Source organism: Colias croceus, chromosome 5 (assembly GCF_905220415.1).
Source record: "Colias croceus chromosome 5, ilColCroc2.1".
Lineage (NCBI taxonomy): Eukaryota > Metazoa > Arthropoda > Insecta > Lepidoptera > Pieridae > Colias > Colias croceus.
This window is the reverse complement of record NC_059541.1, coordinates 7,316,715-7,331,814: the sequence shown is the minus strand read 5'-3', so window position 1 is coordinate 7,331,814 and position 15,100 is coordinate 7,316,715. Positions and strand designations below refer to the sequence as shown.

Genomic DNA, 15,100 nt, shown 5'->3' with positions numbered 1-15,100 from the left:
CAATGCATTCGATTCTAGATGTCAGATTTCGATTTTTAGAGTAACGTCTCTAGTATTTAAAAAGAAAAAAGGTTTATTGACACAAAATTGTAGCGACGTCAGTTCTTCAATTCAGAAATTGTTTATTATGTTTAGGATGGTTTATCAGTAAAATGAAATCTTAAAATTACTTGTATCGGTCATTATTTTTATAAATATGTAATCGTAATTGAAAAAAGTTAAGCAAATGTGCAGTTCTAACAAAACGAAATATCATGTTATTCTATGTCGTCGTTACTAGGTTACGTTGTTGAATTTTGTTGAACTGTCAAATGTTGCCTATTAAAATGGCTCTACTATAGTATACCAATAATGGGACACCCTGTTTAATAAAAAAAAAAACAAATTTGTGAGGAAGCTCCTTTCTTTTTCAACTTCTTACGAGGTCTTCAAGATTCAAAGTTGAAGACTTGATTTCATAATATATTGTGATTTTTTTAAAGATATTACGTTATTAAAAGAATGAAAGTCGGCAACGTACAATAATAATAAACATAAATTCCTAATTTATATGCTACTACTTAATTACTTAGAGATTTAATATAATTAATTATTTATTGAGTCAATAATATTTTTATATTTAACATTTTATATAATTTTAAGTTCCTATTTATTTAAAACCTAATTTAAAGGAAATGTTGAAAATTTTAAATCCTTTACAGAATTGTTATGTATTTATTCACGGATACATAGTATTTTTTTGTTTATTGTAAGCACAAGTTTATAAATTTATAATACATACTATATAATAAAACTATATAATTTCTCTTTTTTATAGAAGTTATTATTTGTCGTAGTCTATTCATATTCAGAAGAAATTCAAAATGAAAATTTACTCAAGTTACGATGGAGTACAACGTAGGTAGAGACAGTCTTGTATTTAGCATCTAGAATAAAACATAGGAAATTTTCAAAGTAGAACTTCGTAAATTTACTAAATGGGTACTTAGGGCAATTAGACGTAGAAAAAAATACGTTTTTTTGCAGTTTATCTACAAATACTTTAATAATACATATACGTATTTTCATTTTAATAGCGGAGCTTAAATCTTTGAGCACTGCATGATATAATATAATTATATTGTGAAATTAATACCATATTATATTATTATCATGAAAATTTTTCAAACTGTTTTAAATGTGTGTTATTATATCAATAAGTTTCATTTTTCATTAAAAATTAGCTTCATAGTGAAACCTTAATAAAACTGTCTCGAAATATTAATAAATGTATAGTTACCTAATAAAATAATTTCAATTACAACAATTGCATATAGGTACCTACCTACACAGGTACCTTAACCACTTCTATACTTAAAGTCACTTTAGAATTTAGACTTGTCGTTTAGATGTTATAACATTTTAGACTGTACTTTGTAAGGAATCATTAGATACTTAAAGCGATTGTTTATTTATAATTTTAGATAAATTTATTTTGATAAATGAAATGTTGAATCCCGTTATGTTTTTATACCTTTTACAAACAAAACATTTGTTATTAAAATAGGCACTTAGTGATGTATGTTATTTTTTAAACAAAAATAAATATTTTAAACGTTTCCACAAAGGAAGACTTACCAACAGTTTTTGAGATTGTTGTGATAGGTGTTGTGTTTAACAATTCCACATGTTGAAAATGAAGAAGATAATAATAATAAATTCAACCAATCTGTAATCCCACAGATTTTAAATAGGTAATTAAAAACTCTCGTCAGGGTTACAAAATATTGTATTTTAATTTTGTTACAACGTGGCTTCTTTTAAAACGTTCATGAGGTTTCGTATACATTGCGATGTTTCATGATATATATATCTACGTACATTTTCCAGCATCAATTTATATGCCTAATATTAGAATTGTTGTTAAACTTGATGTATTTTAGAAAATTATTGAATTAATCGATGTTATATAGATGTTTACTGTACATATAGACATAAATCAAGCCGAAGTATGAAGTTCTGAATGTTATAGAAGGCTGTATTTTTGGGTGATATTTTAGAAAGAGGAGGCCAGCATATCTTTGATACCATTATTTGACAAAAAGGATGGGAAAGCATAGGAATACATATGTATTTAGAAATGATGTGATAATTATGCATTTAGTTCTAGTGTTGTTGTGCTATTAATAAAATATGTTTAAATTTGTTTGTTGTTTTAATAATATTTTTTTTCATAATACGTTACTAGTTACCTATTTATAAAAAGGACTGATGGTAAATTTGAAATTTAGCTGGGCGGTGCAATTATGTATGCTCTAGGCATGCTTTTTTGCCATTACCTACATACCTACCTATTTAAATAAATTGTTTTTCTCATTTTTTGGTCAAAAAATTAGATTTGAGAATTCTTTGAAATAGGCACCTGTGTGTTGCATTTTTTTTGTCAAATATTTTATACTTAGTTGCCTCTTTGTACTTTTATATCAAAAACAAGAGCCAAATCAAGGACGTGATATTGACATAAAATGTAACAACAGTTAACTACATGTTCGACATGATATATTAGCTTCAAATTAAATCAGTAAAGCGAAGGCTTTGCGGTGGAATGTGACGTCGAACTTTCTTCCATTGCCTGTATTTTACCATTCGTGTCGTTTCGGTGTGCGGAGCGCACGCTTCGCGGGTAGTGCTCGCTCGTTGATCCATCACCAGCCGGCTCATTGTCGCTATAAACCAACCGTGACTTTGTTCTCCAATCCGTAACGTCAACACGTGAAACATTCTTACATTTTTCGAATAGTGAAAGAGTGAAAGAATTACGACAATATCAGTGAAATGGCATGCTGATCACCATAATGTTTGGTTGTGTTAATTCACACTGTTGATGCAGGGAACGCTGGAAATATCTCAAACAAGCCTAAGGTGTGTTTTTTCTTTATTAATTAAGTAAATAACGAGATTATGTAAAATGAATTTCACTTATTACAAATAGGTGAATAAAGGTGTGAACTAAGCATTGTTTTGACGGTGTTAGGTAATAATGGATAATTTTGTTCCGACCGCGTTAAGTTTCACTTGAGATTTAGATGTTATCATATTATGATAATAAGCTGATATTGTCATCCTATCTATTTCAGTCAAGCAAATCCATGATATTCCAATCTAAGGTTATTTTATTTTCAGTACAATTTACAGGTATTTATTCATGTTTTCATTTTCACTTGCTTTATACTAAGTAGTTACCTACTACTATACTACCTAAGTATAAAGTGGGAGGTTTTATGAATATATTTTGTGAGTTATTAGATTAATGCGATACGATACAGGTATAAAATTAAATTGTTAAAAAATATAAAGGTATTGAACATGATAATCAATAATCATTATATAAAACTAGTGGCAAAATCTTTTTAAAAGAGGGTAGGTAGTTAGATTGATGGTTTGGGATACAAAAAATAATAAAAGACGTGTGGCACTCGGGGACTGCCGCGGTAAAGCTATTGCATAGCCTTCAACCACTTACCACACCTCCGCCCGTCGGAGTGGGGAGCGTGAGGTTTTTTCGTTACGGAATTTCTCGATTCAGTCCCCGCGCTCAAGGCCCGCGATAGAAGCTATGCAATAGCTTAATAAACCTACAAGCCTAATTTCATATATACGATATATACCTAACTATTCATATTATTTTTATGAAGTACTTACTAGCTTCCGCCCGCGACTCCGTCCGCGCGGATGTCGGTCTTCGCGTGGATGTTTTATTTCTCCATTTTGAGTAACTCTGACAATAACATCTTATAAATATATATTGGACCCAATTCCCAAATACGGCTAGGCCTATAATAATACGCAACGTGTGTTCGCGGTTCTACGGAACAACATCTATGGATATTACTGAAAAATTAAGATTATTTTTTTCTACGTATTTTTCCAGGATAAAAAGTATCCTATTTTACGCCCAGGATAATAAGGTATAATTATACCAAGTTTCATCGAAATCGAACCGCTAGTTTTCACGTGATGCCTTCACATACAGACAGACAGACATACAGACAGACAGACAGACAGACAGACAAAAATTTTTTAATCACATATTTGGGTTTGGTATCGATCCAGTAACACCCCCTGCTATTTATTTTTTCAATATTTTCAATGTACAGAATTGACCCTTCTACAGATTTATTATATATGTATAGATGAATACCTACATGAAGTATGCATACCTACATTTTTACATAAATATTTAGGTACCACGAAAAGCGTTTAAAATATCACTAATTTTTCATAATAATTTTTCAAATGTGCATTGACAAAAGGTGAACTTAAACCCAACTCCCCAAGTGCATCTTTTGTTTTATCGTTTTACTAATTGTGTATTAATTGTTTCGTAGCTATATTATTATACCTATTATACCTCTCTATTCACATCTCGACTTCCAAAGCTTCTAAATTAAACATTGAGCTATTATTACTACTTACTTAGTAAATTAAATTGATGTTTGCTGTGAAATATTTTGCCCGAGTGCGCTGGTATGTAAAGATCATTGACCAACTGTTTCCAATTTTACGGGTAAGTTATCAACCAAAATAAGTTTATTCAGCAATGGGACATTAAAAGTCAATTATTCACTTTAATCAGAGTAAGTTTATGGAGTATTTATTTTTAATTTCATTTCTCTTATCGGTATACATGGCCGTGTGAACAGAAACTTCCACATCTTGCTCGGCAGCTCACTTTCCATCCATTCATGGCATCATCAGCTTTTTCAAACGATTTCTTTCGGCCTTCTTAACACTGTATGTCGTGCTTGTTCAGATATTACCAGCTTTCATATTGGTTTCATCTTTCACCCGTCTCTCGGCTATAAAAATCTTGTTTAGTTTCATTTACGCTAAAAAAAGTGAATCAATTAGATAGGTTCCGCGTAATACGAAGGAATTTATCATTTAGAATTTCCTATAAGAATAATTTATAGAGTCCACCTAACTTTTGACCTTACCTAAGTAAGTGGATTACCTAGCCATTGTAGGATTGAATTCTTATGTATCCTAGGAAGGTTAACGACTTCTTAAGGACGTCTCATCACAAAAGATAAATCAAGTACGTAACTTAGTACTTTCCTGAGTACCTATAATGATGTAATTTCTGATAATTTAGTATAATTAATAAGGATTTACAAAATTAAATCTGCAATGTTAATAAAAATGTAGGTACGTCTTAGTTTTAAAGGAAGCTGTGAACTTTTACCGGTTAACTAAATAACGGACGTAATTTGATTTCACATATGGAAGGACGACTATGAAGCAATGCCTTCCTTTATTACGTTAGTGTTAATAGTTATTAAGTAATATTACACCAAAAGATTTGGAAAATCAGTAAAAATAGCTCTTATAATCAACAATAATAAGTAGTATAATTAATTACAGGTACAGTTATTATATTGCTCTACTGTGAGACCTCTGATAATTTAGCGCCGTTATTCTGATACCGATTCATAGTGATTAACTTTCAAAAATTGTAGAAAATCAATTTTACTGCTCAACTTAACGCTGATCGAAAAATAAACAGTTGATTTTTTATTATTTATGTAGTTAGATGTAGTTAATTATTTTCCATTCTTTACTGATTTTTCAAAGTAATAAATAAGTAGGTACATCATCAAAATTTAACTTTCGTTTTGTGTTCTTTTATAATGACACCAACGTCGACACACCCAATGTTTTGCTTTAGTCATAACATTAAGCTGAAGTCACATTAATATGATGTTTACACAATTACAGTAATACAGTATCACACACATCTTATCATACTTTTCTTTTCCGTTTCGTCATTCAATCATAGTAAGCAATTACTGGTTCTTGGCTTAAATATCCCATTGACCACCGAGCGGCCCGATCGGGCCACGCCACAATAGATTTTCTATTGTGTCTGTGATTCCGGGGGCTGAGGGCTACAGATTTTAGCAAAGACGAAAAATATTGAATGCAAAGTGATTGCAAACACAAAGGCATTGCTCAGGTGTTCGGAGATGTGAACCCACGATTACGTAAAGAAGCGTGCGACGTAGTATCGTTCCACCTCTATCATTCCCATTGCATTCCTATAAAGGACAGACCAATCAGCAATAATTCTTTATTTACGAGCTACGGTACTTGTAAACCTTGGCGATATAAACCATCTTTAGAAATAGAAAAACAAAACAATCTCTTTTTACCTTTCAGTATGCGAGCCGTATAGCAGATAATATGTTCTGGTATAATGCAAGTAGCATCTTCGTTGTTGAGAATATAAATTTGTTTCACTGATCTCTCTTTTGTAAAATTTCTACGGAATGTATAATTAGATATTCAAAACCACCTTGCAATTTTCTAATGTGCCTACCTAATTTTGCGATATTTTCGAATAAATATCGATCGGTTCAACGAATAAGTTAATCTTTCATAAGCCTGTGGGGATCAAATCATCCAGGTGGCTAAGGGACGTGATCACGTGAACTCGTATCTATGAATAGCATCGCAATTCGCATAGCAGGCTTGGCTCAGAGGTCGGACGCGGTTAATTGACGGCGAGGCGGCGCGCCCGGTTTGACCGCCGCTTATTTTATGGCATTTCTAACTAAACGCCCCGGGTTTTTCCCATTCGCGAATAATTCATGAATTTCTGTAATATTTAAATCATACCGCGTAGTTTTTCATTTGTAAGTGTTTAGCTTCAAAAAAGGAGAGTTTTCAATTCGACTGTATTTTTTAATTTCTTGGGTTTTTTTTTACTTCAGAAAGTTCTGACGACTGGAGTTCCGACTGGGTGAAGTGATTTTGAAGATTCTTTTTTTTATTTAAACACTTCTTAATTCTTTATGTGATATCGAGCTGTAAATCTTAAATCCTTGAATTTAAAAGAGCAATTAAACTGGTTGATATAAGTAATATTTTTGATCGTTAAATAAATAAAAAAAAAATTAAATAAAAAAGGGGGAAACAGGTACAACCTCTTCTTTTTATAAATTGAATATAATTTTACTTACCTATACTGTTTATTTTTTTCGCAAAATAAGTACATACCTCAACATTTATCATAATGTCATGACTCATGAACTCTTAATTGCCTAGGTACCTACGTATTGAATAAATTTAATATTGTACATGAAAATTTTTAAAACATGTGTACGCTGTGAGGTACAGAAAGCAGCTCTTTTTGGCCTAACGGTAATTTGAGTGTGTTTTGTTGGTGTCATGCTACCGCGGCCGCGGCATTAGCCGGAAATTAGGAATCCCTTCAAAGCATGTCGCCCTGTTTTTGTTTTGTATCCTAGCAGTATTGATCGGTCGATTTCTTTGGTTATACACGAACAGCTTACCAAAGTAAAGAAAGCAACCTTTAAAAATGTTAAAGTGCTGAGATTAGTGGAAAATCTTGCCATAGTGATTAGTGTATCATGTATGTAAATACTAATTACAGATACAGTGTACTTAGTGTTCTTACCTCTAGTATTGACATCATATCTTCAAGTATTTAAGTACCTATAGGTATGTAGTTACTTTATTATTTTTTAAAGTTTAAATATCCACTTTTGGCACCTTTTTTGAGAAAGTGTCATCGTCATACAGTCTAATTTCTTAAACCGTTTCCACTAGACTTGTAGGTATGTAATTAATAAATAATTAAATAACTTATAGAGTAGACGTATAACCTTTGATCGGATATATATTTTTGCAATCTAATATTAAACAAATAGCCAATGTGCGGATCAGGCCATTGCTCTTAGCTTGGATTGGACTAAGAGAAAAAAAACAGGGAACAGTTGTCGGCCGGGTAGAAGGGGATTCACGGCTGAGCGGGCACGTACCACCTGCGTTAGACATTACCTTATCAGACTTTTTAATGGTATACCACCAATATTCATAAAAAAATATATTTTTGGGTGTTATAAATTTCAATATACGAAATGAATAAAAAGATTATCAAAATTCAGTAGTGTAGAAACTTGTCTTCCCGGCTTATACCCATTTTAATTATAACGATTGCTTTACTAAATATTACCTAAGAGGAGTGTAATCTTCTTCTTATATATAAAAAATAAAAATGAATCCCAAAATGTGTTGGTAAGCGCATAACTCGAGAACGGCTTAACCGATTTCGTTAATTCTTTTTTTATAATATTCCTTGAAGTTCGAACTCGAAGATGGTTCTTATGTAGAGAAAACGTGAATATGTACCACGGGCGAAGCCGGGGCGGACCGCTAGTATAAAATAAAAATAAAGTAAACAAACAAGCTATTCTGGATATAAACTAACTATTGAATAAAAAACGTTAAAAACTTTCTCTTTCGAAATTTGAAATGTTTGTGTCTAGCAAATAATAAAACGCGGCGAATTAATTGGCCAATATACCTTACTCATAACAATTATAGTATTTACCGACAGATAAGTGAGATTTGAGTAGATTATGTAATTTTATTTGTATTGAAAGTTTCCTAATAAATAAAAAGCTTCAAGCTAACGGTAGGTACTTCATAACTGTAAGATTAATCTGATCTGAGGATAAGGAAAAAGACAAAGTAGTACACTTTACACCTATTTACTATAATATAAACGATACACAAGAACATAACATGTTTGTGAATATGTTTGTATTTTGATTGACGAGCAGTATCTATAGGTATGTATACGAAATTCAATGGAGGAGATCCAGGGTATATCTACCCATGTGAGTTTCTATCTGACTATGTCCTATGGAGCCAATTGTCTAATGTCAATATTTTAATAAAGCTTTAGATACAATATTTAGTTTTTCAAAATCCACTTGCACACCCACGCCAACCAACTTTGCGTCGAACCTAGAAGAATAAAAATTTCTGCCTTCTTTCTCATAAATGTTATTGTAAGTATACTATATTTACAAAAAAAAAAATATAACAATGGTTGAAATATCAATTCTAATATAATTGATCTAATCTAGAGAGGGAAATAAAATTTTCTAGGTTTTATTGTTTTTCTTCTAATTTATTTAACCGCTGTTGTGTATAAATCAGCGGTCAAATATTTAACAATCGGCAGTATCTAACCCAGTGATTTAAAGTTAGGCAATGTTGAAAATATCACTAGTGGGCAGACCACTCCACTGAATTCCAAGGCTCTATAATAAACTTGTTTTTGGTTTGACTCTAGGTCCTTAAAATACTCACTATTCCATTGTCTACCACAAAGCGAGAACAATTAACAATTTAATGCTAAGATCTGATTTGTATTCAGCAGTTTGTATTATATAGGTCAAAGCTAATACTGATTGAAGTCTTAAGGCTGGTTCCCGTTATGCAAAATCAAGCGTTTTGTGTCAAGTGCAGCTTCGTGTCTTATCTATCAACAACTTTCTCGGACGCGTTTCGTCATATTATTTAACACAACACTCAATCATTTTAATAAGAAGCTAAATTAACCTGTCCAGAGATTACAATCTGGTACGAAATGTAGTATGTACTTATAAAGTTAGCTGACAGTTAAATATCGTTAAAATATTGCGTAGCTCAGGTTTGCCAAAAATGATAAAGATCATTTCACATATCGCAGTAGATTAGATACCTTCACACATATATTTTAGATGATGATAAGTATTTTTTAAATAGCTGCTACAGCCTACTTTACTGAAATCGGTGTAACCAGAAAAATTGGCCTATTTTTCTTGTCTGGTTTTGTTTGTATAACATATATTTATATATGTATATATATTAAGATTTTATATGTTATACAAACAGAAATACGCACAGTTTTAAAATTGAATGGATTTAAAATCCGTTTGGTTAAACGCAAATTGTAGAGCCTTCTTTTCTGTGCAATCATGAATATCAATAGACACTATAAATACTTCGCAATGTGTCAATGGATGCAAGAAACATTAGTACAGAAACGAGCTGTTGCCGGGAGGCTGTGCAGACGCAGTGCGAGGTCATTGCACTGCTCTACAGAGGAGCTGCACTCTTGCCCTCTCTCCTCCCTCACGTCAACTTCGTGACCTCATGTTTTACTCTTTAAAAATAAGTGGGTATCTATTTTCATCTGTAAATTGCATGTGCAGTAGACGATATGTGCCTCTTATATTTAGATTATATAATATCCAACAACAGTAAGATAATTTCGTCCTCGCTTCTCAAGTACTAATTCTTAAAATCTGAAGGACCTTGCTGTTGTCACATTTAAAAATTGTTTAAACATATACATAGAAAACTTAATAGTAGCTAGACATAAATGCGAATTGATGAAAAAATACATTGATGCAAAAAAAATTTCAAGTCAGTCGTTTTGCTTTATAAAGTGAGGATTACAATCGTCAAGTTTGGAATTCACTTTTAGTTCAGTACATGGTTACGTAGCATCCTATCATTTTTTCTAAGGTTCCATCAACCTTCTAATAATATTACATCTAAATTTATCGAAATGCTTACACCGTATTAATATTCCTACCACGTAAACTCACAATAGTGACTTTCGCCTTTACAAAAACCTATTGACCGCCAAGTAGCCAAAATTACCTAGGTATTATTAAATTATTTGAAAGAACTTTGAAACAAGCCTGATAAGAAAAATGATTAGAAGATCTAAACAATGACGCTCACCTGACCTTTAACGACTAACCTGTCAATAGTTCATTGTAATGTCAAGGAAACGGAGTAAAACAATCGTCTTCGGATACAACGAACTCTGGATGAACTAGAGCATTAACTTAAAATTTATTACATACTTTACGTACTAAACTACGCTTTTTATAATTTTAAGTAAAACACAATGTGTGCATATATTCGTTTATCTGTTAATCTTCTATACTGAACAAAATGTAGTTGGATTATAATAATAAAAGACCCACCCACATCCTTTTTAGGTTGATTTGTTGAAGTGATAATGTTATGTATAAGTCCGAAGTAAGACTCTTTTAAATAAGTACTAAGTAGTAACTTATGTATTTATTGATAATATCAATGCAACTGTAATTCTTTAAACCCTGTTAAAAAGACAAGAAATGAACCGTTGCATGACACTCACCTAGCCATGTGGTTATCCTTATGTAATGTGTCTTAATAGGGCACTCTTCCGCAATCGCTTCGTAAATAACGCAATAGAAAACGGTTCACAGAGGACGAGATGAATTAAACATTTTATATTATTTTCAATCATACTTTTTATTTACCTATTTATCTATTTTGATGTAGGTAATGTAAATTGTAATTGATATAATAAAAGAAAATTTATTTATAACCAATATTATTCGCCTTATCTGTAGAAATACGTTCTTCCACCAAAATCCAATTCAATTTGTTTCAGGTAACCTAAGTACCTAATCTTCTGAAAAAGTGAACTTTTAATAAAAATAAATAACTTTTTTTCTTTCAAATATTATTATTGAAACAGTTTTCAACAAAGTACTGTAAAGCTCAAATTGTACTGTATTATTGTCATCATCCATATAGGCATTCATATAATATTATGGTCCCAAAAATGTCGTAAAGAATTTTATTTATTTAAATGACCATTTATATGAATATATATGATACCTACAATTTACCAATAACGATATATTATGATTCATTTATTACAATCTCTACACTTAGAAATTACAGTTTAATTCGTTAAATAATTAATGTCGTCACTAAGTTGTTGGTGTTGATGAAAAGTGAACATATATTGACTTAAATTAATTTAATTCAATAGTATCAACTAGGTATCAATCCAAGCATGTATATGGCTTCTTATTTAAGGTTAATTCCGTATATAATACCGTTTAGTGGTCTTGTATAACACAATAGAATGTTGTGATTAGTCATTAGAGAAGTAGAGAATTCTATTTTATTCTATCAAATCGATTAACTAGTTTACGGATTCCGACTAGTTTTTGATTGGGGATTTTACCTTGTGAAGTCTCAGTAGAGCGAGTAGGACTTGCGCCCTGATTGCTACATACCGTTACATTATATTGCCGTAGAGCTTAGTAAGTGACTGAGAATTTTCAGGTTTTGTTGTGTTTATATTTAAGTATTAAGAAGTCCTTTGTGTTTCGTTTAAAGAGCAAAAAATTAGAAGGTTATAACTTATAGCCGTGGAAATTACAGAACTTATGATTAATGCTTTTTATATTTACGTATAACCACATGAAACCATTACAACATTAAGTAGCCTACCTATTGCAAGATTTACAGGTTTCCAGCGTTTCTATTTTTTGCATAATACGTTTAAAATAATTGTATGTAGGTACTTTTGCTGATATTTAGCCGATGATGAATAACATTTTTTGGATGACGCCCCGTATCATTGAATAATAAGGAATTACAGAAATATTTATTAAAACTGTTAGAGTTGTTATTAAAACATGAAATTGGTTTTCAGTCCGGTCATGTACGCGACGTCGATGGCGTCGACGCCGACTTCAGGGTCCCGGGGCGACCTGACCGGCGCAGCGGAGAGGCGCATACGGGTCATACGACTGCTGAGACCGCGCAGAGCGGCACCTGCCTTCGGCTTCTCCTTGAGAGGCGGCAAGGAATACGCCACGGGCTTCTTCGTGTCCAAAGTTGAGCACAATTCTGAAGCCCACCTTCAAGGATTGAAGGTAATGATATGATTGATTTGCTTTACTGGCCTGATAACTTTGCTCGTAACTTGGGTCTTAACATTATCTGTTTTCTGTCATATCCAGGATAACAGATTTTATAGGATTTTATAGCAGGTTTTGTTATTTTTACATGGGCTGAACCCTATATAATATAGTCTTTATAGGGTATGTTTCAATAACATACCTTCTAAGATAGATCGTACATGCCCGCTTTTAGGTTAATCGATTAAGAGGCTAGGCTTTTAATTAAACGACTGATTAAGCTGCGACATATAAGGTAATGACTGTAAAGCAATAAGTCTATTTGTTTCGCTAAACCATCGAAAGGGAACCGGAGCGATACTATGCCGCAATTACTGAATTTAGTGGCAATGAAATTCTTAGTGATGTTATGCAATTGTTTGCTCAATGGTTCCCTAGCCCAAGTTTTGTCACATTGTGTTTGGTACATTGTTGCTACTGAGTTTGTTTTATTGTGCGTATAGGAACAATTAAGTACCTAGTTATTGCATTATCTTATTGTTTGAATTATTCTTGACTTCTGAATTATCTGTTACTGATAGTTAATTGAATTCTTTAAATAAGGTAGGTAGTAGGTTCTTATTTGTTTAAGTGTTTATTGGAAAACTTACGTTTATAAAATACACGGAATCCGAAGTCTAGCAAGGTAACTTTCAACCTACTTATACTTATACTTATATCTCGCATTCAAAGTATCACGATTTCCAACCATTCCTACAACATTAACATATTCACGTCATGTGTCTGTGGACAGTTATTATTATGAATTATATGTAATAGTAGTGTAGCACACATTTAGGTAGGTACTTGCGAGGTTGAATTGGCGTAAGACGATTACCATTCTTTGTGGCGTTCATGTAACTTGTTGCTGTTTGAAAGGTAACAGTTGAATCGGTACTATTAAAGAACGTTTTATTTTAGCGAACATTTGGGTCAAATTTTTTGCGATTAAATTATTCAGATGAGTTAACAGTAGCTCCGTTCTTTCGATGAGATAATGTGTTAGTAAATGAAGTAATTCGCCGTAATAATCATACATACTATGTGGATATTTGATATAGATTATATACGTACATCTTATGTGGATATTTGTTATTGAATTCTTTCATATATTTAAATCATAAATATAAGCGTGCATACGCACTATAAAAGTGTTCCCAAAAGTTATATTTTTATATTGCTTTATTTTATTCGTCCCTCACGTTGGGCATTTGATATCAAACAAAATCTTTTTTCGCACGATTACTTCCTTCACAAAGAAGTTATGAAATTTCACAAGTTCTTAATATTCTTTATTAGTAGAGAAACACAATGAGGTGTTTGAGACATACGAAATCTTGGGAAGTTTAATTTTCTTATGCTTAGCTAACAGTGCATTTAGTGTGGTGCCGACATGTCGGACAACTACCTACCTACTTCCTCCGTAATGTATGCCGAGTGCATTTAATATTTGTAATTAACTTCATTAAGGAAGTAAAAGAAGCAAAATTGTATTACATATATCTTGTAGTGATTAAGAATACTTCATACAAGGAACAGGAGATGTTAAATGTGGCAATTTTGCCCGTGTTATTACACGGGTGCCGGGCATTACACGGGTAAGACAATTTAGAAATAAGTAAGTAGTATATTTTCTAAGCTTGGTATTTATTTATTTATATAAGGCACAATTACAATTTACAGGATATAATCCAAAACATTTACATCAACTTACTAAATTAAACAATATTAAGATTACAACCCAATTACAACTGCACACAAAATTTAAATCATTACAATAACATAAAAAAGGTGAATACAGTAACTATATAACATCCTTAATAACATCGTATATTATGTGTCTCTCGAATAGAACAATATCAACTGTTTTCTATGTTTAGTAAACTTTATTGCAAGATTATTGCGTAATACTCGTTAATATAGAAAATAGTGTCAAATCTATCATTCGAAATTTGTACTTATTCCAAACTGAATTGCGCTATCCATTCTTCATTGTTACTATCTATCGATATGAATAAAGTATTATCTGTGTCATAGCCATAGGTAAGAAATATCAATTGAAATATGATGAAATATCATTAACATTTAAAAATGTTAACATTTAAAATGTTAATATGTATTTAAATCAATAGTTAATTTCGCAATTGTTGAATTTGCAAACGATCCAGACGAATAATTATTTACTACCTACACATTTTTCATTATGATTAATTATATACCTATCTATAATAAATGATATTCAAAGAGAAAGTAAATCGCATCAATAATACATTATACATAATATGTACATATACCGGGTGTAATCTTAAGTGCATGCACTGGCGATTATTCCGTAACTATTGCAGATAATATCAAAAAACTTTAAGCTGATATTGAAAGGACTATAGGTACCTAATGAATAAAATGACAATAATAACTTTAAAAAAATAAAACGAGTAGGTAATCTCCAAAAATGTTACATGAAACGCTCCCATTTGATTTACCATACATTTTGTATTCAAGGC

At 31.7% G+C, this 15,100-nt stretch overlaps 1 protein-coding gene across 2 annotated transcripts in view; it reads left to right on the top strand.

Annotated features, from left to right (window-relative positions):
- Positions 1 to 2,617: 2,617 nt before the first annotated feature.
- LOC123692052 overlaps positions 2,618 to 15,100 on the top strand; it is a 37,591-nt gene continuing 25,108 nt past the window's right edge. For both annotated transcript variants that reach the window (XM_045636677.1, XM_045636678.1), the window contains exons 1-2: positions 2,618 to 2,901; positions 12,350 to 12,572. In XM_045636677.1, coding sequence (XP_045492633.1) covers positions 2,864 to 2,901; positions 12,350 to 12,572 — 261 coding nt within the window. In that variant the 5' untranslated portion in view covers positions 2,618 to 2,863. The remainder of the gene's footprint in view (positions 2,902 to 12,349; positions 12,573 to 15,100) is intronic.